Source organism: Astatotilapia calliptera, chromosome 19, assembly GCF_964374335.1.
Source record: "Astatotilapia calliptera chromosome 19, fAstCal68.1, whole genome shotgun sequence".
NCBI lineage: Eukaryota > Metazoa > Chordata > Actinopteri > Cichliformes > Cichlidae > Astatotilapia > Astatotilapia calliptera.
The window spans coordinates 27906613-27934592 of record NC_137440.1 but is presented as its reverse complement, the minus strand read 5'-3'; the positions used below and the strand labels follow the sequence as shown (position 1 = coordinate 27934592).

Here is a 27980-nt window from a genome sequence, read left to right as displayed (position 1 = left end):
TTTTAACAGTATGGCTATTAACAGAGTGGCATATGAATGACATCATAGAATCGTCTGGATATAAAGGGCTTCACTGACTAGTCCTTAAAACATGCTTTCCCTGGGATCATTTGGATCTGACTTGTTCTTTTAGTGCATGGGGGGCTTGCCTGATTTTCACTACTTTTAATTTAAGGCCATTCATTTCTATTTGGCTAGACTGCCGCCTAGGGACTGAGAAATACAGGAGTGACATCTCTTTTAGTGAATTAAATTAAAACAACTCCACAGCACGTGGATACGAGGTCCTTTGATAGAGTTTAATTTAATGCTAAAGGGGAGTGCCGCTCAATTTGTGACATTTGTGAATTTAATGTAGAATGCAAAGACAGTAAAAGAAAGTAAGGTGATAGTTAACCAAAACAAGACGCGATTATCATTTTATCACAGGAAAAACTGTTTTTTTTTTTCCTTTTAATGTAGTTGAGAGGCAGTCCCCTTTAATATGTTTGCCTAACAGTTGGAAAAACACCGTAAAGTACAACACATAGACACTACTTTGAGCACAGTTCTATTAAAAGCGCAGGATTATAAAACATTGACATCATCAAGAGGACGTGCTATACACTGAGCTGAGAGTGACGCTAGCCTCCCATCTCTACCTCAGTCGCAGACATGACAAAGAAATCATGTTCTGTGCGCAAATCGAGTGAACACCAAACATCTGTGGTGTAACTCTATTATGCTACTGACTGAATCTGTAGAGCTACATCGAGTGTGGTGGTGAGGGAAAAGCTTTTGTTGCGCATAACAAACCGACAAAACAGAGCGATGAAGTAAGAGTTCTTTCTAAGGTGGCTCCTGCATGACATGGTCCATACAAGAATAATAATAAAGAAAAAAAAATCGTTTCTTAATGTTGATTTTTTTTTCCCACTCCTTCACTTGCAATTACCCACCAAAGTGCAACAACAAATTAACCCACACCTCAGGAGAGGAGAGGGGGGAGGGGGGGGGGGGGGGGGCAGCTGAAGTGGTGCAGTCATCCTCCATGTCCCCAGTCTGGCAACTTCTCATACATTTGGACACAGTAGTCCCTCAACGAGTCTCATGTCCACTAACCTTTGACCCCTGCACCTCTCTCCCTTGAGATAAACATGTAGGGTCGCTTTTCTGCCATGCCTCCCTCATGCAGAGCAATGGATCCCCAAGCGGCTTGGGCTGGTGCAGGTTGAGCCCAAAAAAGAAGAAAGCTTTCAAAGCTGGTGGGATGGGGAAAAAAAATGTAAAAGGGGTGAAAAAGGACAAAAATAGATAGGCCCATCCTTGAAGCGGCTCCCTGTGCCAACTCAGATGGTGTTTTTTAGGTTGGCAATGGGTCATCATCGCCTTTGCTGCACTTGCACTTGCAGCAGAGTACGATGGGAGTGGCCAGGAGGAGGAAGGGAGAGGCAACCAGCAGGAGAAGGCCAAAGCCAGCAAAGATTCCCACAACCTGCAGGGACACAGCAGCGAGACATTAAATAAAACAACAACAACAACAAAAAAAACATTATTTAAATAAATGCAGCACTCTTTTAAACATACAAGCAGCCATGCATTTAATCTATTAATCCTGCAATTCAAGTAGCATTAACAGCTTTCAAGGTCATTTCTGAAAGTTTTATTGCTGATTTTCTCTTCAGTATGTGTCATATAAGTTACCGATATTTTTTTGAGCAACTGTGCATATACTGTTTCCCAAGTGTCCCAAACTATGAGCACGATTTCTGCAGTAACACATGTTCACCAGTGGATGTCACCAAGTGCTTTAAAATTATCTTTTTTTTTTCTCAACATGTTAAGAATGATCGGTTTTATTCCAGTTTTACAATCTATATTTTCATAATTGGGCAAGCCCTTCACTTCACTTCACTTCACTTCTTTTCTTTTTTTTTTTTTTTTTTTTTTTTACTCAGAGGGAAAAAAAGGATATCAAACAGTGGAGATGCCATTTTATATCATTAAAATAAGTTCTATACTGCAGTACATAAAGACAGAAAGCCTTTAGTAAAATGTTCTTACTCCCACAAAAAATAAAAATCTAAGGACATCATGATTTTGTCACATAGTGAGACTGTACATAGCAAAGTCACACATTCAGTTACATAATTATGTACTTCTCCAATCAAGTGGCACAAAGGATGCTTATTTTCCAGCAGAACCATTTTGTGTGGAAGTTATGCAAGTGTTCTACTAAGGAGATGGTTTTTAGGAGTTACCAACACAGTTCTAGATTTAAGAACTGTAGAGTTACATGTTGGTAAAATCCAGCTTTGTTTTGTTGGTAGCCAGGCAACTTAAGTAATCCACCACATGGGGGAGCCAAACTCCAGGAAATTCACACAGCATGATAGAATACATAATCGGCTGTCACATGCAACAGTGACTTATAATAGCACAATGGGTTTTTTCTTCCACCAGTTTATTTGGGAAAATATATTTTGCAAGATTGCTTGCATGCAGGGTTCTTTTAAAATAAATAACAACAACAAAAAAAAAACCCTGCATTAACTGAGCGTTGGCTAATGCATTAACTGTTATTTTTTTCAGCGAAAAGGCCTTGTGTAGTGAAAAACAAACAAAAAGTATCAAGTACAGGGTCTTCTTATTAACAGATCGTTGTGGCACTTTGAAGCATAGCATGTGACATTGCTTCAGAATGATGGTACGTGGCTACAACAGAAGATGCTTTGCTCTGATACACCTTGGCTTTATAAAGCAAGCGAAAGGGAGGCTTGCATATATGTGAAAGCCCAAACGGGTGTGAAATGAGGAGAGCGAGACAGAGAAAAGAGACACATACAACACTGAAGCTATAGCTGGCCTCCACCAGCTGAACTGTAATCATATGACTCAGCCTGCCCTACTAGGCAACAGATGCCAATGTGTATGCTAATACTGGGAAAATAGCAAATATGCTGGACAAAGGGATGTGCTAAGCTATGAATAGATTTTTTGGCTAATAAGTGATACTGAGAGGGCATTTGGGAGCTCAGTCTATGAATTAAGCACTTCAATATGTTGTATCATGAGGAAATCTAATCCTTTATATGCAATGTGTAGCTTTATTGGATTATCGCCAGGTAAAGAGAGACCTTGGTTATGTAAACTTTTTTTTTTTTTTTTAAAGCCTTAAACAGCAGGACACTGACCACTAGACACTTGTCGCTGCATGTGGATTGAGTTGTTCTTTTGCTTTTGTGCTGTTACCATAATACGAGCCCATCACTGTATGTGAATGTGTGCACCGAAGGAGAGACAGAAGCAGAGCCAGGGAGCACGTGTGAGGCCACATGCTGCAGCGTGGCAAAGAGAGGGGGAGGCAGAGGGGGAGGGGTGGGTTGCCGAGTGTGACTTGCGGATGGGGAGGTGGGTGTTCTCACCTGTGTTCTGTGCCAGATAACGGACGCCCTGGAGTGCCCCAGTTTGTTTCGACAGGGCCCTTTGTCATAGTGGATCAGGAGAAAGTCATCCTAGCACATGACACACATACAGATAAAGACTTGACCATCAGCTATCTGAATGATACGGGTGGGCGTTCAGAGAAAATTGCTTTTTAAGTGACCTGCGGAGCACGGTCGCCTGTATGCTCACACAATTAGGATTATATAAGGGCACCACAGCTCATTAATCACCAAAATTATATGAGTTCAGCTGAGGCTGTCGCTTTGAACAGTCAAAATAATGAAAATTGCAAATACTCTTAATGTAAAGCTACAATTTTCTGATAATTAGAGATATTGTTGTTCCATGGAGTCAAATAATTAGCAGTGTGAAAATACGTTACAGGATGAGGAATAAAGATGCCACTCACATCCAGGGACTCCAGACAGTACCAGCAGAAGGCATGCTTGCAGTTCTTGCACATCATCTGTGCACAGCCCTCGTCCCTCTCAATGTAAACTTTACATTTAGGACAGCGCTTGATTGGTGCATCATCCTCTTCGTTTTTATAAAAAGAGCTGAGGAGAAGAGACGCAAGTTAAGTGTTCAATTCAATATTCATACTATGTGGCATAACAGGATTTTATGTAGTTCTAAATCAGATTCATCTAAATAAATACATATGTAGGTGTCACCAGTCACTAAAATGACCTTGAACTCAACCCCAGACTAACATTCTCCTGTCCTCTCGGTGTCAGGTTATCTGTATCCATTTCTCCCATTATTTCTAAACAGCTGACTCCGACAACCTGTGCATGAACAGCGCTCTGTCATTTTGCGAATTATCCGAAGACAGCAAACAGGCCCATTGATTTTTCAGGCCGGTCTCCATGAATCTGTCATACTGTTCGTTTGAGTGAAACACAATACAGTCTCAACACCTCCACCACTTTAGCTAGAAACTAGAAAACACTGAACTGTATTTAGAACATGACTTGTTTTTGCCTCTCCCAAGTTTAGCAAATTCTACTGTGTTAAAAAAAAATTCTTCTGCATCATGAAAGAAAAACACTTGTACGACTTGTAGAAACCATAATCTTGTGACAGGCAGAGAGATTAATGTTTAACATAAGCGTAGCCAAAATGAACAAAAAACAAACAAAAAAAAACAAAACAAACAAACACAGGGAAAATGATGCTTTTAGAGATATCTTTATGGTGAACAAGTGTAATTCAAACACCAAGGCTCTTTACAACTATGAACCCTCTTCTCCAGTGTGGCCTCTGAGCTCTTGCGCAGACAGCAGAAGGTTCTGCAGAGCTAATGGCATTTCCAGGGTAAGAGGATAAGACAAAGAAATGGGTCAGCTGCATGCATCTCTGAGCAAGTCTGTTCTACCTTAGGAGACAGATGCTGCACCCTTAAAATTAATGATTAATCTATTTCAGCCAGCCTTACTGCAGGTTAGTTGAAGCAGATTGTTTTATCTCTACCTACAAAATATGTGCTTGAGTGTTGGCTGATGCTCAAGCAAAAAGTGGCAGCAAAAAGACACACTGACTGAATCCTGCCAGGTTTTTCTCACCTTCACTCAGATGGGCTAAGACGGCAACATAGCATTGACAAAACTAGTATTTCTAGCAGGCCTTATACCTGCTGCACTATCACATGCCAAAATGTTATTACTTTACTGAAGTGCTCGTGTTTAAATGATTGCCTGTTAAAATTTGAGCAAAAATTAAAAATTAATTATAATTAATGACTTAATAATTATGGATTTCATTAAGGACGCTGCTTAAGGACAAGGACAGGTTTCAGAATTCATTTCATGTCTCATAGCCTGTAAGTATTTTTTGGATTATTGTCCATGAAATGTTAAAAGTGTGAAAGCTAGTGAGTGGATACAAGTAGAAAGCAGCACCTGTTTTCTCCTGGTAGGAAGGACGTAATGGGCAGGTTGTTCTCCTGGCAGGCCTGCCCGGGGTGCCAGTTGGCCTTGCAGGCTGAGCAGAACTCGAGGGCACATACAGCACATTGGACCAGCTGGGGCAGGGCTGGAGAATCCGCTTCCTTTAGCTGGCACACCGCCTGGCAGGTCGACGAAGGGCACCATGTTCGGCACGGGTCCAGCAATACCTCTGACGACACAAAAAAGGTCCAGGTCATGAACACCGGCTCTCTTATTAGCTCATTTGAGCCAAAATATTTAATGAGTTTCAGATGCAGATTTCTGAAGATGTAGCGCAGTAGACTAGAACCTTCTCTGGCTGCTTGGTGATTTTTTAATGCCCCGGGATTTCCTGTTACGTGTGAAATAATGATACATGTATTCAAGAATAATGTTTCTCTCTGCAAACTTCTTATAATTTGATATCATGCTCTCTGCACTTTATCTTTATGCAACAAAAAAAACCAACCAAACAAACAAAAAAACATCAGTACTGGAAGAGAAACAAAACCATTTTCACTCATTTTCATTTTCAATTCTTATACAAATAGCAGATGAGTCATGTTAGACATATGAATTTCCCTCTGGGATCAATAAAGTTCTTATTCTTATATACTGAAATGTTTTTGTTTTAAAAAAAAAAAAAAAGTTATTTCTTGTGTTACTGCATCTATTATTTGGTAACTTGTTTCCATGGCTTCCAAAAATTCTTTCGAATATTTTTAAAAGTGGTAAAAACAGATTCTGCCAATTCTAAGTACATAGCATGATGCACTTGCCCTTGTAGCCCGTCCTTACATCTCCTTGCCTCTCTGCCAAGAACTATGAGCACACATTCCACTTGCACTTTTGGCTCAGCCTGAGAAATATGGAACGGTTACAGAAACTGTTCTGCCTGACTAGACTGGGACATTGATGAGACGGCTCACTGCTTTTATCCAGAATCAACAGCTCTTTCTGAGGATTTTTATTAATTTACAGGGTCCCTTCTGTGTTAATGAATGTGTGTTTGTCTTTATGGATATGCATTTATTCCTGCAAGCGTGATCTGCATGTTCTGTGTATAGTTTGTGCCTCTGTGTAGGCGGAGAACCTGCAGAGTGAGTACCATCAAAGAGTGATAGCACAGCATGGTCACTGCTGTCTCTTGTAGGGATGGAACTAAAATATTGCTGATTAGCATGTCTACACTGACAGTGTGAAGCAAAGCGACACAGACCTGCCATCATGTTTTCAGCTCTGAGATCCAAGCTATTTATTAGAAAATGAACTGCTGACACTAAAAGTACACGGGGGAAAGAGACAATGGGAATTTAACAAAAATACAAGGGATCAAATGGTGATGATCCCTAAGGCTAAAGAGGCCAATTAACTGTAGTTCCTGCAGTGGCCAGTTGAAGCTGGCTGCAAAAGTGGGTCAATCCCTTAATGCACATTACCTGTTAGTTTCATCCAGCCATGCAGTTTGTATCGATGCCCCCTGCTAACCAAGCTAGCTAGCCTTAGCTAATAGCTTAGTACACTGCCCTCTCTTGTACACTACTGTACACTACTAAGTCACCCTTCAATTCTTTAGACTTCGCTTCTAAGCAGCCAGATTTTCATGTAATCTTTAAAGAGGTCTTTAACAATAGCTCCCCAGGTTTTCTGAAGGTCTGAGCAGTGAATGTCTACAGCTGTGAAACACAATCGAGGTTCTTCATTTGATTTGGGGCTGCATTTAAGCCAGTGGTGTTCGGGAGCTTGTAAAAATTGCTTTTTGCTTACTGTATTTCCATGTATTTTTGCACATTTCAATAAACTAATGACTATTTGTAGTGAAATTCAATTTAATTGAATCAAGAATGAAATCCAATTGTTCTTCATTTTGTACATAACAAAATGTATGCAAAGAAAACTTGAAAACACCTGTCAGTGTTGAAGAGTGAAATTTATGGGGCTAAGAAGGATTTTCCAAATCTATTCTAGCAGTTTTCCACAGACACCCCCTGGTGTAACTCAATAGCGAAAATGTCCACAGGGGTAAAATGATTAAGTCTAGATAGAGCAAGCAACAGTTTAGCTCCACATGCAAAATGAGACTGTCATCCTTTTGTGTGTAGTATCTCTGCAGGACAGACGGGTCCATGTGACTCCGTTTGATAGTCATCGCCCATACTGCGCCTACTGGTGAACTCTGAAGTGATCACTGACGTACTGAAGCTGCCTTGTACTGGCTCACCCCTTTCAAACTGAAGTTTCTTGTATCTCTGCATCATCTCTGTGGCCACCATGCACTCAATCTGCAGGAAGTGAGGAGAAGAGAAGTGGGAGTGAAATGAGCAGGTCAGTGTGGACATTTGTAGACAGAAACTGCAAGAAGCAATTATAAATTCTCCACGCGAGTTTCATTTCCAGAACAATGTCATAATCAAAATTCCACAAAACCTGAACTTGCCATTTGTTTGGGCCTTAAATCTCATCCCCACAGTAAAATAGAAATTGATTGCCAAGTGCAGCCAAGGTGCGTACGCAGGCCCACACATGGTTACTCATTTAATGGGCATTGAAAAACATTCAGGCTTTGAGAATTACAAGAATGGAAAGGGATGATGCATGCTGTGCCTGACTGGCTAAAGTGGCTTTGGTTCTATTAAGGGCCAGGGACGCCAATTAGAAACTGAATGCTGCTGTGTGCTAAACTATGCTGCGTCCTATGGTAAACTGCCTGAAGAAGGAGCAGTTTGACCTCAATGTGACACCTGCTACGGAAAAAGACATGCAGGATTGCTCATTGTAATTGAATACACACATGAAAGTGAAGTGAAATGCACGTCTTAGTTAAGGATGGTGCTTTAAATTGACAATGTTGTTTTAGAAATATAGGTTTAACCGATATACTCAATAGTTGCACAAAGTGCATTAACTCTGCTACATCTGCACATACAGTGCTGCGCCTGTGTAGAAATTTAAAAAATGACTACTGCTAAATGGAAAACGAGTGACTGAGTGGTCCCATGTCCAATGCAGAACTAAGACGTTCTAATAATGGAAACGCACCTCATTTTCTTGCAAGTGTCCTCTTTTAGGACAGGCAGAGTCCGGACAGCTAATTGCAGTTTCAAGGCCATCTTTAATCAGGAGTTCCACATACTGCTTCAGGCACTGAGGAAAAAAAAAAAAAACAGACAAGTATAACATAAATCCAGTAAAATCTCAAGTTAATCAGCAAGATGAAACAAAAATGAAAGCATAACCAGCGGCAACAGATAAGGCAAACAAACAGTGGCCAGTCTTGGGATCACTATGCATGTTAGATGTACACCAAATGGTGGCACTTTTTTCTGAAAGGCTGACAGCTGCACTAATCAATTGTTTTACACTACCAAGTGATCTGTCTGTGAAAAGCATGTCTGTGATGCTTTTCAGCTTCTTTTGACTCACCATTCTGGTTTTTTAATGATTAATCAAATGGATAGTGCTGTAAAAAAAACAAACAAACAAAAAAAACCCCAACCCAAAAACAAATTCTATTCACCTAAAACCTGTAACATGCCCATCCTTCACTCCCTGGTCAAGATATATGCAGACTATGCAAAAGCCAAAACAAAGCTAAAGACAAGTAATTATCAGACTGAATGATAGCCACAACTATTTTTCTAATGGTACAACAGTAATAGAGATGCCCTGCTTTAGCATGTTATAACATTTCTTGGCGCAAACACATGAATTATGCTTTTCATGTGAAACTTCTATGAGTCATTTAAGGGAAGCCAGTAAGTTTCACAAAGCTGAGTGTTACCAAAGACACACACCGACATAAACCTTCTATGTGCCACGGCTGGCTATTTTCTAGTTGTTGTTTTTTTTAAACTGTTCATTTTATGTCAGCCAAAAAAAAAAAAGGGAAAAAAAAAAAAAAAAAGAAAAGGAAATGGTGAGTTATTAGTTACAGACTGCAGTACGCTTGCACTCTGGAATAAAGTGTGCTAAAGAAAGTTTGGCAATTACGGCTGCACCCCAGACTGAGTTCTAGGAAATGGCAGCTATTTTTAAGTTGTCATTCATGAGCATTGTTTCCTCATCCCTGGAAAAGATTGGTTTACATCTGCTAACCAATTGAGGGGGGGGGGGGGGGGGGGGGGGTTATCGTTTCTCAGCCTCAGCTGTTACACTGGAGGGATGTGAGACTGATACTGCAGCCATTTCGGTGTATGACTTTTACTGGGTCTAAATTTAACACAGAAGTTACATTTACTGTACTTCAACGCAGAGGCAGATCTTACTTAATCTTACTATTATTAGATAATTGTAGCCTGTTTAATAATAGTAAGATTTATGTTGTTTGAATTGGAGTTTTAGGAAAAAAAGAAATTAAAATGTATTTTAATCAACAATATTCAACATTTGGACACCACGGCTCCAGCTGCAGGCCCAAGGCTGGAGCCCACCAAAACAACTCCCTGATAACGACTGTGTGATGACTATTCTTCCCGCCCCATGAAGGACACCTGGATTGGCTGGAGGACTGTTTACTTAGCCTGATAGGCCGAAGGACACTGTCTCAGCTAAACTATGGACACGCACACACACACACACTTACACTGATAAGCACTTACTCATCCCCCTCCCTTTCCAACGCCTTCGATGCTTGTGGCCTACCGGGGATGATAGCAGTCAACTGGACCAGCACAGATGCTGCAAGACCGGATGCGCTGTCTACGCCGGCTCTCTCTTACCCTTTACCCGCCCTGTTGCTTGTCTCGTGTTTCTATGGTGTATTGATAGTCATGTGCTTTTGTGCTGAGGTGTTTTTTCTTTTATCAAACTGTTCTCCCACTAGGAGCTCAGTCTGAGTGGAGTTTTTTTTTTTCTCCTCCTCTTACCTCATGTAGTGTATTTTCGTTGTTTTTTTCCTATCAGCCTACCTTCTGACATGTCTGCCCAATGTGATGTTTGTGTGAAGTTGGTCAGGAGGTTCCTTTGTGAGTGCGCATGCGCCATTAGCGTGCTGCCTGCTGTAACCCCTAATTTCCCTCGGGATGAATAAAGTATTCTGATTCTGATTCATATAGCGCTAGTTCACAACAGTAGAACCCCATTGATTGCAACATCCCTTATGAACAAAAGCTTTGCGGGGGCAGGAAGGAAGAACGCTCCTTTTAAAGTTAGAAACTTTTGGCAGAATGTGATTTAGAGAGGGACAGCTGGTACCCAGAGCATAGAGAAGCAACAAACAGGACGAAAACACAAACTACGAGAGAGTGTAGTCAAAAGTTAATGACATATATTAGTGGTATATAAATACACAACTGAAGTTCAGCTGAGTGGAGGAGAAGTGCTAAGTGCAATATGGAAAGAGCCCTAGCAGGACAACTAAAGCTGGGCAAACACTGTGCGATTTTTCCAGTTGCGTTATTCAGCTTCAGCTCAAACTGTACGACTGACTCGCAGGGGTTAGAGGTTTGTAGGTCATGATGCAGGGTCTCACACAATACGGCCCGATGCTCTGATGCGACCTGAGTGCTCACACTGTGCGTCCATAACATGAAGATGATAACACAAAATCTGTCTCTCCCTCTTACACACACACACACACACACACACACACACACCATCAACTTTGCTAAATTGCTAATGAAAAACATTGATCAGGCAGCTGTGATTGAGCAGCAATGTCCATGGTTGTTGTAGTCGTGATAATTTTGTGAGGTGACATCGAAAAGGCTCAGATGAGCATGCCAAAGTTCTACAAGTTGTGCCTCCATCGCTTGTGTCCAGATGACATGCTGCACTGCCGTGCTGCTCCGTCTTTTCACTTTCATTTCTTTGTTTGCGTGTGCGCAGTGTGAGAGGCTGCGGTGACACCCTCATGACGGCCGACAGGTTTTCAAACAGGTTTGATCTTCTTACGACCAAACGATTGATGATCGCGAGCTGGTCGTGAGGTGTTAATCGCTTCTCGTTACCCCATATATACTACACTATGCACGACACACGATTAAGGCGTAACTCGGGCCGATCCCCAAAACGGTCGCACGACTGAAAAATCGGCTCAAAATTGGGCCAAAATTGCACAGTGTATGCCCAGCATAAGTGATAGCTCTGAGTCAACAGATCCAGTCATAAGTGTAAGGTTTATCAAAAAGGAACATTTTAAACCTAGCCTTAAAAACAGAGAGGATGCTTGCAAATAGCTGATGTTCTGCTTCTCATTGTACTTTTGGGAACTCAAGAAACTGCAAGTAAGCCTGCAGTAAATGCTCTATTGGGATCATAAGGTACTACAAGTTGTTAAAGATTATAGAATCTTATCGCTCAGGACTTTATATAGAAGAAAGAAGGGTTTAAATTCAATTTTGGATTAAGCTGGGTGTCAGTGAATAATATCTTCTGTGGTATTAACTTCATCTCCTTTTCTGGTTCAAAAAGGACTCCAGGGTTCCTTAGAGTAGTACCTGAGGCCACAGCAATGCCACAAGAAAAGGGAAAAAAAAATCCCCAAAACTTACCAGTGTACAAAAGACACATTGGCACTGTGTGATGGTGGTCATCTGCTCCAGAGGGAACTCTCCAAGGCACAGCTTACATGAGACCAGAGGGTCCACGGCCAGCTCCCACGTGGGACGGTACCGCGCCGTGGTCATCTTCACCGCCACGGAGCTGAAACATCAAAAGACACAGCAGGGAAGAGGAGAGAAAGCAATTAGTTAAGCTCAATGTTTCCTGGAAGATAGTGAAACAAATACTGCTGGTGACAGAATAAATAAGAAAAAAAAAAAAAAAAGAGTCTGTGTAGCTTCGAATTGGTTTTTTTGTCTGTTCACTTAATAAATCCCCCGTCCAAGATTTGCTCTGACTCAATGCTTTACGAATTGTGTCCATCGAGATTGTGCACACACAAATGGGCTCGCTGTATGCACAATGACACTAGCTCGCCGCCTAAATGGCCGTTGTCAGTTCTGTTCATTTTTATTTCAGGCCTCATGCTTTCTGGCATTAAAGAAAACACGGTTCAAAAAGCTTCTGAAGCTCCTGTAGTTATCTTCAACAGCTTTCACAGCTCCCTGTGAAATTTTCACTTGGTATGAAGTTACACTTTTTTTCCTTCACTGCACGTCATTCCATGTCTCTTATGAGAGTCAGAAAGGGTTATTTTAGGCCATCTCGTCTCACTCTCTCTTTCTCTCTACAGCTGAGAGCAAAGAGCACCCACTCGGCTGTTTACAGGAAGTGCTCCCGCACATACACAGCATCAACACTGTCAAGCTCTCCCCGTGCTGCTTAGCAACTGGCTAAAGGAGGATTTTGAAGGTGGAGGGTGAGCTGATAGGAGGGGGAGAAACGTGGCAGAGGGAAAGAGACATGGAGAGTTCGCAGTTTGCCTTCACTGGTCGCAGTCTGCTTCAATGTGCAGCTGCCTGTTTGCAGAAGAGGGAAGCAAGTGGGACGAGATGGGTTGAAGAGTTCATATCCATGGACTCTTGTGCTGTCTAAATGTGCTAGTCAGCGATGAGAGAGACACACATCCCATCCTCCTCCTTAACAACACATTACACATTCTAAGTAGATTGGGAAATGCAGGTCATTGCATCCACCACTGACTGACTTCATTAAGCTGTAAATTAAGCGCTAAAGTCAATCCACAGATGATGTGTGCTAGGATATTAAAATAATAAGAGTTACAATCTGCTAATGTGGCAAATATCCCTTTGTAGGATTGTGTCTGGTTTCTTCTTTTAGTTCACTGGCCACTTTGAGGTGCTGGAAACATTCAGCGATTTTGATCCATATTGGCATGATGGCATCACACAGCTGTGTTCTCCTACTGGAAGCAGCCATCAAAGAATAGGGAAGCAGTGAGGTCAGAAAGAGGTGGACATGGTCAGCAACAATACTCATCAGCAGATCGGCATTTTCTAAAATACTCAGACAAACCCATCTTTTGCACGACAACCATGCCATAGTTCAACAAGTCATTTAAATCACCTTTCTTCACCAACCACATGGCAGCAACCTAATGCATTTAGGCTTGTAGACATGGTAAAGACAATTTGCTAACATTCAAACCAAGCAACAGAAAGGGGGTCAAATATAGAGGAACTGAACAAGTGTTCCAATTAAAGGGTGTAAGTATATTTGGATTGTTGGTACAAATGGTTCTCTTTAGATAGAATGGGTTGATAAATGATAAAGGGAATAATTTCAGTGTTTTCACTATAAATATTTCCAAACATTGTGAGACAGCCTCCTCATCCTCAAGTTAGTAGAAGTAGGAGGAAGAAGAGTCATGATTAAATGTACATTAAGATGGAAAACTGCTCATCTGAAAGTACAGGTTTAAGCAATAATACATAAAATGTGTCACTACTCTCGTTTGTGTAAACAAAAACTCAAACTCTCAAGCTGGGAAACTGTTATTAGTAATTGATGCTAATTCATTTGCTGCTTGACTGGGGGCAAATGTCTCATTTGTTACAATTGGACTGCTTTAGTTGTTCCTGTTTTGCATCTCTTTGTCGTGTTTTAAGTAGGAGGGCCAAGGAGGAAATTGCAAAGTGAGAAAAACTGAGAAGATAAATTAGAAAAATGAGATGCAGCTCATGTCTGACTCACTCAAAATGCCTGGCATCCATCCATCCATCTATCCACCATCCATCACGCTCACCAGAAAGCACTGAGTGGTGAAGAAGCTCCTTTATGTAGCTGCTGAACTCATAGAAAAGCTTAAATGGCAATTGTTATCAGGGTGTTGCCAACTCATAAAAATGACCCTCGGGGGAGTGCGTGGAGGTGTGTGCTTTGGAGGCCAAAAGGAGAAAAAAGAAAAGTCAAAAGAGAAACCAATTACTATATTAATGATGTCACAACTGCAAATGCAGCCAGACAATTTAGTGTAATGGTGTGTAATAGCCCTTTTTGTTAGCTTAGGAAAAAAATTATATATATATATAAACATGTTAAGACAGCCTGGATGATCACCATGCAAAAATGAATAATAAAGTAAATGTGTGGGAACTTCTATAAAAACAGAAGCAGCTTAGCCACTGTTTCATTCAATCAACAAACTGCATCACTAAAAATGATTTGAATACGAGTTGAACCCCACCAGCAGGAGTGGACTGACACTTCACAGGATAGATGCTTAACACTACAAAGCTAAAAGCTTTGCTGATGACTAGAATGATAAGATATTCCAGGGTGACTGAAATTAAGGGGGGAGGGGGTGGGGGTTGACTCTTTGTCTAAATTACTAATTAATATACATTTACATTCCACGAGCAGGATCTCCTAATACAGTGGGTACTTTAATACTTGAACCTTTTCCTCTAATCCCAGGTTTTATATCGGCTGTGCAAACACTGACAGACTGGGTCGATATGGACAAATGAAATGGTTTTGTAAAGCCCTGACATGGCCTGAGGAAAGGGGGAGTGAGCGAGATAGAATGGCAAATGGAAAATGAGTTTTCACGAGAAAAGGTGGTGCAGTGCGATCCCTCTGCTGCATTATTAACTAGATGGTCCATTATCACTGAGAAAAACACGCGCGCGCACACACAGGTACACAGGATATTCAAAGCAATGGACTACTTGGTGCTATCTTTTCAAATATAGCCTTCCTGAGTACGATAAGTCTGAAAAGGTCAGGTCAGAGAGTTAAAGATTAATAAAGTGTGACTCAGAAATCAAACATCTTTCCTGTGCAGTGTCCACCATGTGTCAGTCAACAGTCTAAAATAGCCCTCACTCACAGCTTAACCGGCTACAGCACCATACATGCCATAATGACTCCATATCCAGGAGACAAACAGACACACACGCATTAACAATCCATTGCATAACAGGGTTGGAACAAGTCACAGAGGAGTGACTGACTTCTCCAGGGAACAACAAGTAAATGGGATTTCTTGCCGCAGTAGAAGGCATATGATGCCACCCATTAAAGTTTTTTTTCCACCTACATCATGTTATGTAAAGCAAAGGTCAGCCACAGTACACAAACCCAAGCACAGTCAAACAAACACACACAAGCCATGCAAGTAACAGCAGAACCTTAACCAAAAAGCATACTGCCCGAAGCCTCACATCACAAGCTGACCTCGCTTCAACGATTTCAAGGTTTTCATGGTACATATGAGGACTATGATACAAGACCAGACACAGACTCACTCATCACCAGCATATAAACATTATGCCTCTTTATTATTGGGGAATTCATGTATATCGTCTTACAGATAAACCTGTTGAACTGCTTGTTAACACAAATATCACCAGAACTCAATCCAATGGAGCAGCTTGGAAACAGAAAATCTGCAGCAGCTGGGCGATGCCATCATCACCATGACAGGTGGGTACAAATATGGAGAGCATAAAGAGCAATGGTGAATAACTACATGTCAACATGTGTTTTTAATGAGTAGCAGTACTCTAAATTCCTTTCTTGGAAATGTTTGTACAAATCCGCAACAGTTACAGTGTTTTTCCAGTCAAAGTCCTCCTGAATTGTGAACATTGCTTTCTTTCTACTTACTTATTAAAACCAAACAACCTACTTTAATGCATCAGAAAGTGTGTCATTTATGAGTAAACAATTACAAATGAGTCTACTTAAAAAAAAAAAAAAAAAAAAGCTAGACCGATATTAATACACTGCTCCCAGTGTTATCTTCTGATCAGAGTGTGCATTCATATAAATGCTGCTTCCTAGCTTGTAAAGAAAATCCTAAAATGCTAATTCTCACCTGAACCCCCTCAGAGAGACTTTAGAAGTGAGAGCACATTTTCACATGCTTCAAAAAGCAGCCTCACGCTGAATAACAATGCAAGCCTTTACATTCACTAGGAATCAGCCTCAAATAACAGGTTATAATGCACCAGTGTGTACGATCTGTACTGTGTCATTTGCTTTGATGCAGATGGGCAAGCACGGAAAGAATCAGTATTTCAGCTCTTTGTTTTCAACTGAGCACAGTTTCACGTTGCATCCTATCTGAAATTAAAAGAAAGACAGCAACCATCAGCTGCTTTGCAAGTTTGAGCAACCCAATTTTTTCTTTTTCTTCTCACAAATGTGGACACGCACAAAAATGTCTATCGCCTGATTCAGAAAGAAACTGCTCTCACCCAATGAGACGAGCCAGAGACAGTGTGATGAAGGACACGCAGTAAATACCGAATTGTGTTCAGCTGCAGTAAACAGCTCATATTGTCCTACGTAAATTATGAGAACGGCCCAGTGCAGTAGATGCTCGCCCGTGTGATTATTTGCCACAGCCAAATGAATATTGTTAGAGGAATGATATAACACCAGCTGTCACGAACAGTTTTCGTTCTGACTTGCTTTATCGGTGAAAACAGACCTTTCTCAACTTTTCTGAGCAACATTTCTGTCTGGCACACAGCTACAATCATTTCCTTGTCGTCTCATTGGACTCGGTCCTTTAATTGCATTTCGCTGGAATGCATCACTCTTCACAGAAGCATGATTCATTGCAACTCAAGAATCCATGCTCAGACAAATAGTTATTGAATCTTCTGAAATTTCGATACAGTTAACAGAAACTGGAATTTGTTTGTTTTTAAAGAATTATTAACAAAAAGTAAAAGAAAAAAAAATACTCCAGGCTGAGCTGTGTGCACACTGATCGTCAGTTTGAAATGACCACATCGTGATCCTGCTCTCTGCTGCCCCTGACCCCCGCCCCCCATTTACTTCCTTCCTTCCCTCCCTCAAAAGCCCAGCCCAGCTCATTGTGGCCAATTAGTGCAGCCTTTAAGTTTATGCCATATTAACTCTGCGAGGAAGAAGACGCAGTGGAGAGAGAGAGCAACAGGCAATCTGCCAACTTTGCCTTTTTTTCCCAGCCTCCCTTGGCTTACCTTTACTGCCTGATATTTCTACTTGTCACCTCATGGTGCAAGCTTGTGGCTTTTACTCACTGTCCTAGGCAACCACACAAACAGGCATACCACGGGCTTTATTTATAACCACAGCCTACGCACAAATCTGAGCAGATAAGATAGGTACAACAATACAAACTTCTTGAGGATGAGCATCCTGTAAAGCAGCTGTGCTCCATGAGGGGGGGGGGGGGGGGGGGGGGGTGTCAACACAGATGCTTCAAAGTAAGTTTTATAATAAATCATCTCAAGTTTAACTTGTGAATTTGCAGAAAAACAGTATTACACTGGACTTGAGCTTCACGTGAATAATTTCTTAAAAGATGCAAGCAAACAAACCATTTACATATCTTACTCTTAATTCAAAATACTGAGCATCTGGCTCATTACCATGTTCCCAAACCCTCTGTGCTGTGAGGTTTCTGTCAGTTGACTCTTATTTAAGCACAACTCCATAAGTATCTGTAGAAGGTATGCTTTTAAAATCCTACGAGCTTGTTCATCAGTGCTTTTGTTGCTTTCTGAAAAGTCAAACTGCTTTGTTGGGGTCAGCACACACTCTGCTTGAGAATTGCATTGTGTTGGCATCATAGACTGTGTATAAAAGAGGTAAGCATGTAAGCTTCTGCAGGTACTTGATATTGATATTGATATTGTGTTTGCTCCTGTTCTTAGCAGTTTCACTGTCGCACACTGGTTCCCTTTTGCAATAGGTCATTTAAACCCTCAAAAAGAAAGCTGTTCACAGTTACAATTTAAGAGAAGTGATGTAACAACAGCAATACACTATTGTGCAACTGCACATCCAAAGACAACATCATGCAGATAGTACAGAAACCTATGTAGCAAAAGTAATGGCATAATTGATGAGCTGTAATGTGATTGCTGAAGCTATAACCGTAATGCACTACCGTGTATATAATGACAGCGTAGGTTATTCTTTAGAGCAGCTAACCTACATTTTATACGTCAAAGTGCACACAGAGTATTTTTGGGTGGCTCTATTGCTAAAAGTGAAAGGTGACTTGCTCTTTTTGACAGGCAGCGGTTGGGGACAGACGCCGTCTGTCCTTGACACAGAGGTGGGGTGGGGGGAGGGGAGCCAAGAGTTGTGATAGGCCTAGTTTTTATATGCCCCAGTGAGTTACACAGTCACCCAAATGTATTTTGGCATTGTGAATGCTGTGTGTGTGTGTGTGTGTGTGTGTGTGTGTGTGTGTGTGTGTGTGTGTGTGTGTGTCAGTCAGTGGGCTTAGCAAGTCAAAGTCCATCTTGCAGTGTGGGCCAGACGGACAGTGAAATGGTGATTAAAAAAAATACCCAACTAAATATAATATAAACTCAGTGCACGCAAGCATGTCGATACGGTTAATACGGCCTGCTGAATTTCAGTCTGAGTATCGAAATAGTACTTTAAGCAGCTTTGAACATGTCTTGGTTGTTGGTGCCTGATCTGAGTATTTCAGTAACTGCAGATCCACTGGGAAAAATCCCAGTGGATCTTTCCCAGTTTTACAGAGAATGTTCTGAAAAAGAGAAACTATGTTCTCTGGGTGAAAATGTCTTGTTTATCTCAGAAGTCAGGAGAATGGTCAGACTGCTTCACGCTGACAGAAAGACAACAGTAAAATGCTGTCACAACCGGGGTATGCAGAAAAGCAGCTCTGAATGCTGAATAAATCTCACAGCAGCAGAAGACCACACTGGGTGCCACTCCTGCCAGCTAAGAACATGAAACTTCGCCAACAATTTGCACGAACAGAAGCCGTAAAAGTAAAAATGTTGCTGGCCTGACGAGTTTCGTTTTCTGCTGTGACATTCAGATGGTAGGGTCAGAATTTGGCGTCTGCCTTGTATCAATAGTTCAGGCTACTGCTGCAAGTTTAAAAGTTTCAGATATTTTCTTGGCAAACTGTAGGTCCCCTTAATACCAGCTGAACACCATTTAAATGCCACAGCCTGTCCGTTTATGCTGTTTTCTGTGGTTTATTTTTCAGTTCAATTATTGATATAGGTAATAACTATGACCAGATGGAAGAACAGGAGGGTAGGGTCTTGTTTTCCCCAATAATTTTCAATTTAACAAGAATGACAAAAAGGAAAGATTGCAGCCCATTCAGGGGTGACAGTGGCTTAACTGCCATTATCTTTGTCACCTACCATTAATGTGTCAACAGCTAGAGGAAATTTGGGGGAACACAGCAAAGCTATATTACATTCAGTGTTAATGCCACCTGCTGGAGCTGCCTTCAGAGAAAAGAGAGAAATAAACTAGAATGACGCAGACTAGCAAGACGGGAAACAAAAAAGAAAAAGGGAAGGAAAGAAGATGTAGATGAAAGCATGAGTGAGCATGAAAAAGAGGGAAATGGGTAAAAACAGACTGAAAGAGTGACATTTAAAAAAAAAAAAAAAAAAAAAGACTGGAGGAAATACAAGAAAATAGCTGGAATAAAAAGGGCTCTTTTCTTTTATGCCTCCTAACTAGACCATTAGGCAAACAAGCTGAAGCTTTGGCAGTACTTAATGACTGAGTGTAAATATTCATGAGATTTTTGTAGCATTTTGTTTTTTCCTTCAAGTTGTAAAGAGCCTACATTGAAGAAAGTCGACTCGATGTTGGGCCACACTCATCGATAAAGTTCACAAAGCTCTTTTTTTGTTAATATTTGATCTCCCCCACCCCATTTTCCTTTATACAAAAAAAAGAAAGAAAGTACGACTGAATACTGAACATCCCACAGCAGACACAGAGCAAAACAGTCAGATGGGGGCTAAAGCAAGGGGGCCAGTTCTTGCCTACAGAGTCTTATTGTCAGTGGTAACAACACTTACAGTTCTCTACAGCACAAAGAATAAACAAGATACGGACGTTATTGTGGAGACAGTAACAGGAGATACTTGTTTCTTACCAAATCAGTATGCAATAAAAAAGAAAAAATTTAAAAATGAGGCTGTAACCAGAGACGGCGAGCTAGTTCTCACCTCCAAAAAAACCCATGCTGCCACACATTATTGTCTCGCAAGCTGAGTGAAGATGACAGGCATGCCACACTGAGCCCATTTCTATTGACAGATGGAGAGAGCCTGGGCGAAGGGTCGACTTTGCTGGGTATCTCTTGTCACTCACCGCGTTGCATCTTCAGTCTTTATGTTTACATGTAGGGTTTGACTAAATTACAGCAGACAATAACAGGTAAAGTCCAAGGTCATTATTGTGGACGATTTTGACTTATTTATATATCTGTAATCATGCAGAAAAACTTCTCCCGGCTTTAGCTGACAAAGAACACTTATCTAATACCGTAACACTGCTCAGCTGGGTATGAAATTGTGTGAACTGCTTTGTCTAATGAAGGAAAGTTAGTTTTAGTTTGTTATGCAAATGCGTCCAGAATTCACTTTGTACTTCTGTCCAAAACAGAATCCAACAAATATCAGCTGGCAGGAATTTTTCTCTTTCCAGACTCTGTTTAGTTGATCAGCGCTTTTGGCTTTCATCTTGTAAAAGTTCTTTATGGGGTTTTTTTTCTCCCTACCAGGTTGTTCTTTATTTATTTATTTATTATAATTTAACTCTGAAATCAGACTCATTAGAATCTCTTGTGAATTTTAATACAAATCAAAATGCTAGAAAATACTAATAGCTGCTGAAGAGATGGACTAAATGGACAAAATCTTGACTGTTACGCACACAGCCGACAAACGCCAGGACACATCCACTGAGAGCAGCAGCTGACAACAAATAAGGCCCGTATTCGCACACTGATAGAACGTTCCTGAACTACACATATTAGGCTGCGTTTCTGAATAAAGAAAAAGGCAAGAAGATGTCTGTAATGTTTGCATTTTCTAATATTGAACAGTTCCTGATTTATTTGGACTTATAATGGAGGTGATGCCACTCTGTCTTCACCCCATCAGTTTGACGATTTAAGGCAAATAAACCGTAACAGGTCTTGTGTTCATATCATGAAGTGACAATGGAGCTATGTGACAAGGAAAATAGGATTTATTATTTCTTAAATTTTGCTTTTGAAAAAATGAGAAAATTTACTATGTCAAACACACGTCTCATATTCTTTAAACTGGTGAAAGAGTGTTAACACAGAAATTAGCACATAGCATTGATTCCCTTTACATGTCAGGCTGAACACTCAGTGTGTGTGTTATGCCAATCACACACACACACACACACACACACACACACACACACACACACACACACACACACACACACACGAGGCATAGTCTACATGTCCCTCATTAGAAAAAAATGCCCTGGGGACAAATTCCTTATGCCACTGCACTGTGCTAAATGAACTGAGAAGGTTATGTCAAGATCTGGCAAAAAAGCTAATTGATGACATGAAGTAAGAAATAATAAAAAGAACTGCGTGTCCTTTTACACCACAGCTTTAAGCTACTAAATAGTACTGATCGAGACACTTAAGTGGAGTCGGGTCGTGTCAGCCATTTTAGTCTTTCACTGAAGTTATTTTAATGAGGAAAATACACAACAAGGGCTAAAATAACAAGCGTGACTCTTGCATGCTGAGTACTGCCGTCACTCCACTGGACAATAGTGTTTTCATGGACAAAACAGGAGTGAGAAGCACTCCAACAGAGAGGCACTCAGAGTCTAATCTGTGGGATACAGTGGCACTCTCACCAAGCAGTGGGCTAAACAATTCACAAGCAATTTTGCTAATCGCTGAGTCTGCAAAGCAGACAAAACAGAAGAGTGGATAGAGTCAGATCCCCCAAGAGCTCATGCCCCAGTCTGACCCTCCATACTCCCTGTAGTCCTGCCATGACATCACAGCTTATCATCTTGTACAGAGTGCTTTCTTGTATCACGTAAAAATCACCACCACAGCATATTATTTTCTCTTTGCCTCCCAGCTCTTTCCTTCCTTGCTGTTGTGGGATGCTACCCTGTACAGAAAACCCAGTCTACAGGTCTCCCGTAGAAATGGGAAGGAGGAAGCCCCAAACCCATGCTAGGAAATGTTCTGGCATCCTGTTGTTGGGTTTGTTGTAGAAACACAGAGGATACTATCTCACTAAAGGTAAGCAAGGCCCTCAAAGTATCTACATGGGGGAAAATATTACAACACCCTGGTGACAAAAGAAAGCCCCATTGGACTTTTTTGATACTTTGATATATTCTCTATCAATCCTTATCGGGTTGGGCTTCACCTATTTGTAGTTTGGACATGTGTCAGGCATTAGATGTATATAACATATTGGTCATAACCGATTCAGATACTTTTGTTACACTGGAGATTAGAAAGAAAGGGAAGAAATTGATCAGAGTTACTGACAAACTCTGACTTTCACATTATTTTTGCAGAGAATGAAAAAAAATGGAAAGCTGGAAACAGAAAACCCCTCTGCAATGTTCTTGATTAAAACTTACTCATAAAAACACTTGCATTGACCACAGCTTCCCAAACATGTTCACGCCACTTAAAGTTAGGATCTTTAGGATTTAATTAAATAAGCCTGCCTTTCCAATATCATTCTGGATTACTGAAAAAGTAGCCCGATTAAACAGGCCTAAATTTTAAAGGCCTTGTATCCAAACAAGTCTGAACACTAAATTGGAAAGTTGGAATCATTAAAGCTGCAGTAACCACTTGGTGTTGTTATTGCTTAGTGCTTAATGCTACTAAGGACACGGCTGCAAAGTCTTATTCACTCCAAAACAAGAATGGTGCAGGAAAAAACCTTCGATATCTGCCCAACAGGCCAAGTTGTAATGTGATCACATCTCCTCTAACAAGGGGATTTTCACATTGTCAATGTAATTTTTCCCTCTTTCAATCCCCAGTGGCACTAATCTATGCTTTACAAAATGCCAGGCTGCACCACATTTCGCTTCAGTGGTGTCGAGATCCCAGCCTACCACTTGGCTCATCTACTTCACTTAGCGGTTTTCATCATTTCTGCGAATGATTCTCAGCTGAGCGCGAGCCCGAACGTGTTCCATTTGCCGCTTTTATCTGTAGGTGGAGAGCGTCAGTGATGGAGACAGACATAGTAGGAGCAAAGGGCTGGCTTAATCCCAGTAGCTGAAGTGTGAGCTGTACCCCTTTAATGAACAGAAAACATAATTTGTTGTTGAACTATAGTCTACTGAGAGTACTGTAGGAGGAAAAACTTCCATCTCCTCCTACAAAATGTTTCTTCCTGACTCTTTTCCAAATTATTAACCAACACGTGGTGTGTGAATGCGAGACACCAAATTCTCCTCTTTATAAAAGCTTTACAAAGATGTGCTGGAAATACTAAAATATAATGATAATAAATTATCAGTATTCAAACTTTTCTGCACAAGTCAGTAAAATGCATGACAAAATTAAAAAAAATGGACCTAGAACTGCAGTGAAAGTCAAATATTTTATCCCTGGATGGTGCAAATACATCTGCTGGAACACGGGAAACTTTAATATGCAAGAAACAGATGTTTAGCTGGCGTTCACTTCTCCCTCACCTAAAATTCTTTGTTCTTAATCTTTGTTTGTGTGAAACTATCCTGAGCCTTTAGGACTAACTGAAATGAAAAGAGGAAGACCACAGAGAAGATTCATGGATGTAACGAAAGAGGTCACGCAGAGGGTTGGTGTGACAGAGGATGGAAGGGATAGGATGAGATGGAGCCAGATGATCCACTACGGCGATCTTAAAGGGAGCAGGCGAAAGAAGCAGAAGATGAAGAAGACTGAAATACTCCGTCGTATAAAGTGTCCCGGTCAGCAGATAATGCGTTACATAACAGCGTCTCAATTTGCAAAGCCCTACCTGTCTGAGAAAAATAGGGCGTGTGAGACCAGTTCAAAATGCCAAGTGGCTGTCTGGAAGAAGCACGGCGCACAAGCACCAAATAATACTCTCATAACAATCCCTGTCTCATCCAAACATAATCCTAACTGGCTGGATACAAGCCATAACACACAGAGCTAAAGTGCTCTCGGAGCAGAGAACATCATTTTCGGGAGCTATTTAGGGCTCAACTGACAGCAGTATTGCCTGTTTAATGTGTACACTATCCACTCTATCCCCAGCCACGCACGCGCGCACACACACACACACACACACGGAAACCACCACCACCACCCAGAATACTCACTCCAAGCAACACCCTGCTGAAATGGCATTTAAGCTGTTGCATAATCTTTGGAGGACTCGCAGCACAAAGGCAGAACACGACCCCTGAAATCAGATTACTCTAAAATGACTTTTTCTCTGGAAGTGTAAATGTTACCAGAATAAAGGAGTAATTTAACAAAGCTGGACTGCAGTAATGAAGTGTATACCTGAGACAGCTAAGGCTTTAGAAAGTCCAGTTACCTAAGCACAGTCATTTGACATTCAGTGTCAGTCCCCCTAAATTTAGCCTTACTTCTCTAACAAGGCTTTACTGCCATTGGAGGACTGACGGTAATTGAGATCTGATCGCTGGTTAGGGGTATTTAAACTGAAAGCCTCACTTCTACACCCAGTCCAACTCAAGGTAATTAATCTTCTTAACATTAGGTGCTTTTGTAGTGACCTAAAGATGGACAGAGCACTGACAAACAGCCTCTCCAGGATGTCGATTACAGCATAGCACTGTTTCACCAAAAAACAAAACAAAACAAAAAAACCCAAGGCCCTGCCTAGGTTTATTTCCCAGAGACCCTTCTGTTATTAAACCAGAAGGTCCAACCTACAGATCACACTGGAATCACTACCCTTAGTATATGATTGCCTTCAATATAGCTCAAATAATCAGCCATGAGTCGTTGCAGACATGCTCTTTAAAGAATGCATAAATGCCCAACCCAGGGCTTTCCCAAGTCTCCCAGATTGCCTTATTTGCAGCACAGCAATGATGTATCCTGCTAAGATCGCTGCATATTTTTTAGTACGTAGCAAATGCCAAGGTCAAACAGACCACTGCAAAGCTTGGATAAACACGAAACCGTTTCTAAGAAAGTGTCTGCCCTGTGTGAAGCCCTTGTAGCACAACAGGACAATCATAACACCTCCTTGTCTATATAAAAAGACATGTATGAAGTGCCCTTCATACATGTCTGTTACGTATAGGTTTCCATGTGCATTCATGGGTGTGTTGTTTGTGACAGTCTGTTGACTTCAATAGCAGGCTGGGTTCTCGACATCATGACCTCATTCCTTCTGGCTCTTAAGTCAACTCAGCACCCCACTTTCCTCTGGGAGTGGGCTGAAAGCTGCCGGTCATTCCAAGGAGCGTGTTGTACAAAGCAAGCTACAGTATAGCTCGCTTTGGACAAATTTGCTGCAGAAGAGAGGAATAGCAGCTTGATGTATTTTATTCCCTGATGGGAGCAAGCTGTATCTGAGAATAATGGAGAAAGTGAGCAAATTATTATTTTTTTCTCCAGCACATTGATAGGGCACCTAAAAGCCTGTTTATGACAGGATTGGTGTCAAAAATGGAATTTGATTTCACAAAACAATGCTGAAGTAAAACAATTTCTCCTCACATTGATGTGTCAGATAATGTTAATAAAACACAGGCAATACTAACTTCCGTTACTAAAAATGGTTGTTTAAGAAAAAAAAGATTTTCCCCAGATTTACTGACAGCCCTCAGAGGGGAGATGACACCATGTGAGAGGTGTACAGGTAGCAAAGAAATTAGCAAAGGAGTATTTTAGCACTTCAGAGCCTTGATTACAACATAAATCCTTTGATTACCTAGCAGCCTGGTTTCACAGCAATGCATGTAATCCAGCTGCACCCTGAAAGGACTGCTTTACGTGTATATAGCAAGCGCTGAGTGACCTTTTCAGGGCTCAGTGGAGCAATCATCTCCGAGCATGTTATGCACCCTGCAGCTGTGGCATAGGAGACGAATATGACAGAAGGATGTGGGAAACAACCCAATTACACAAACTCCAAGCAAGTGCCAGCAACAGCTACTTAGGACCACTGCTCTGCCAACTAACTACAACTCTTTATGTTAAAATTCGCTAACACAGAGGGGAGCTATCTCGTCAGGCATCGGCATCAGTCAGCTGGCTGTAAGCCAGGTAGCTACAGCATATCTTGCAGTAACAAAAAAAAAAAAAAAGAGAGAGAGAGGGAGAATGTCGGAAATATGCGACAGCCGTGTGCTGACAGTGACAGCTCAAGCAGCTCTCTCACACTGAGTAAAAGCGCAAAACCTTACCTGGCTTTCTGAGATAACGCCGTCTTGATAGTGTAACCTCAGGAAGGGCTGAAGAGATGATCTCTTGAATTGGATTAACGAACAGGCGGCCAACCAGTCAGGCGGAGGAGGTGGCGGTGGTAGAGGAGGAGGAGGAGGATGATACCTCTGAAGGGGTGATGCCCATATTCAATATGTAGCCCTGAAACGTCGGGGCGGACACATTTGACCTGCTACTGTCGCCTACAGCGCCTGAGTTCGAGCTCTGGTCAAACACTGACACCAAAAAACCTCGAGTCAAATCATAAAAAAGCCTAAGCGCAGATAAAATAAGCAAACGGCGGGAAGCACGAGCCGCAGCTGACACTCTTCTTTCTGTTTTGCTTGACAGGAGGATTGTTTGTACACCGGAACAGCGGTTTACTCTCGATTACAGAACAATGCGCAACATCCAGTCGTCACCCTGCCACACGAATCGTACAAAAAAAAAACAGTACACAACCTTGCTGAGAAGAGATCCGGTGGCGCCCTGTTTATCTTTCCGCCGTTCCTCCTGCCTTGCTCGGTAGGAAATCAGCTGCTTCGCACTGGAGGGACGCCATTTGTTTGTGAGAGGTTTTCCGTCTGCTGTCCTACGGTGCCCCTTAGAGGAGAGCTCAGCACCTGCCACCTATCCAAATAACAGCTCCCCCTGCTGTCAAAACACTGCAGTCGCCTTTAAGCGTTTTCTCATTTGCCTTTACAGCCTACATTGCATACACATTGCCTAACAAATGTCTTTTATGTACTCATTTATCTGGGTAAAAAATTAGAAAATACGGTTTGTCAAGAACTTTTTAAAACTAACAATTGATTTAATCAGTTGTTACGGAATTCACGTTTTTTATACAAGCATATTGGACTATTAGTGTGAATCACTATTTTTCAGCTTTTTGTGAAACAGTAAATTTGACAACATTTTAACAACAGTAATTATATTTTAGCTTTAAAAATGTCATTTTGATTAAATGCATTAAATGTGTATACTGGTTCATTAGCCATTACAGTAACATAAAAAGTGATTTTAATAATTGACAAGGCTGTTAATTTAGAAAAGCTGTGGCTTAAAATGGCATTTTTTTAATTAAATTTTTTTTTATTTCAACTAGTATACATGCTTGTTTCCATTAATCTTTTGTCTGCCAGTCAAAATTTTATTTATTTGCCTAAATTTAAGACCTAAAAATGAAAAGAATTACAAATAGAAAAACGTGTTTTCATACACAAGCTTTTATACAATCTAAATTGTGACCTACATCTCAGTACTCAGTCAGCTGCAGTGAACTGCAATAACATTAGTTTCAGTTCAGCTATGTGTGAGTGTTGCAAAACATAAATCAGACATTGTAAAGTATGTGTTTGACAAAAAAAACAACTAAACCATATCCAGATAGAGGCAGTGACAGAAATATTGAAACCATTCAAGCTATTTGAACTTCTATACAACATTTTCAGTAAATTGAAAGTAGAAAAGTATTGCTGATCTTGTTGGAACCAGCTACAGTCTGCTAGGTTTATACAACA

General features: G+C 41.1%; 1 protein-coding gene across 2 annotated transcripts; it reads right to left on the bottom strand.

The window, feature by feature from the left end:
- Positions 1-418: 418 nt before the first annotated feature.
- Positions 419-27050, bottom strand: rnf144aa (ring finger protein 144aa). 2 transcript variants are annotated; one of them, XM_026151998.2, is made up of 8 exons: positions 26920-27050; positions 11846-11996; positions 8394-8498; positions 7576-7636; positions 5328-5544; positions 3836-3983; positions 3405-3494; positions 419-1474 (listed from the first exon to the last, which is right to left on the bottom strand). In XM_026151998.2, exons 2-8 carry the CDS (start codon positions 11978-11980, stop codon positions 1343-1345), a joined length of 888 nt encoding a protein of 295 aa, XP_026007783.1. In that variant the 5' UTR covers positions 11981-11996; positions 26920-27050; the 3' UTR covers positions 419-1342. The 2 variants fall into 2 exon arrangements, with proteins under 2 accessions (XP_026007783.1, XP_026007782.1); XM_026151997.2 differs by having other exon boundaries at positions 26439-27027.
- Positions 27051-27980: the final 930 nt, after the last annotated feature.

Bases quoted from the DNA above. Each gene is read 5' to 3' on its own strand.
- rnf144aa (XM_026151998.2), bottom strand. From the start codon at position 11,980: ATGACCACGGCGCGGTACCGTCCCACGTGGGAGCTGGCCGTGGACCCT. The intron at 8,499-11,845 runs GTAAGTTTTGGG...TTTTTTCCTCAG, and splicing joins AATGTGTCTTTTGTACACTG to TGCCTGAAGCAGTATGTGGA. The intron at 1,475-3,404 runs GTGAGAACACCC...GTGTCCCTGCAG, and splicing joins TTATCTGGCACAGAACACAG to GTTGTGGGAATCTTTGCTGG.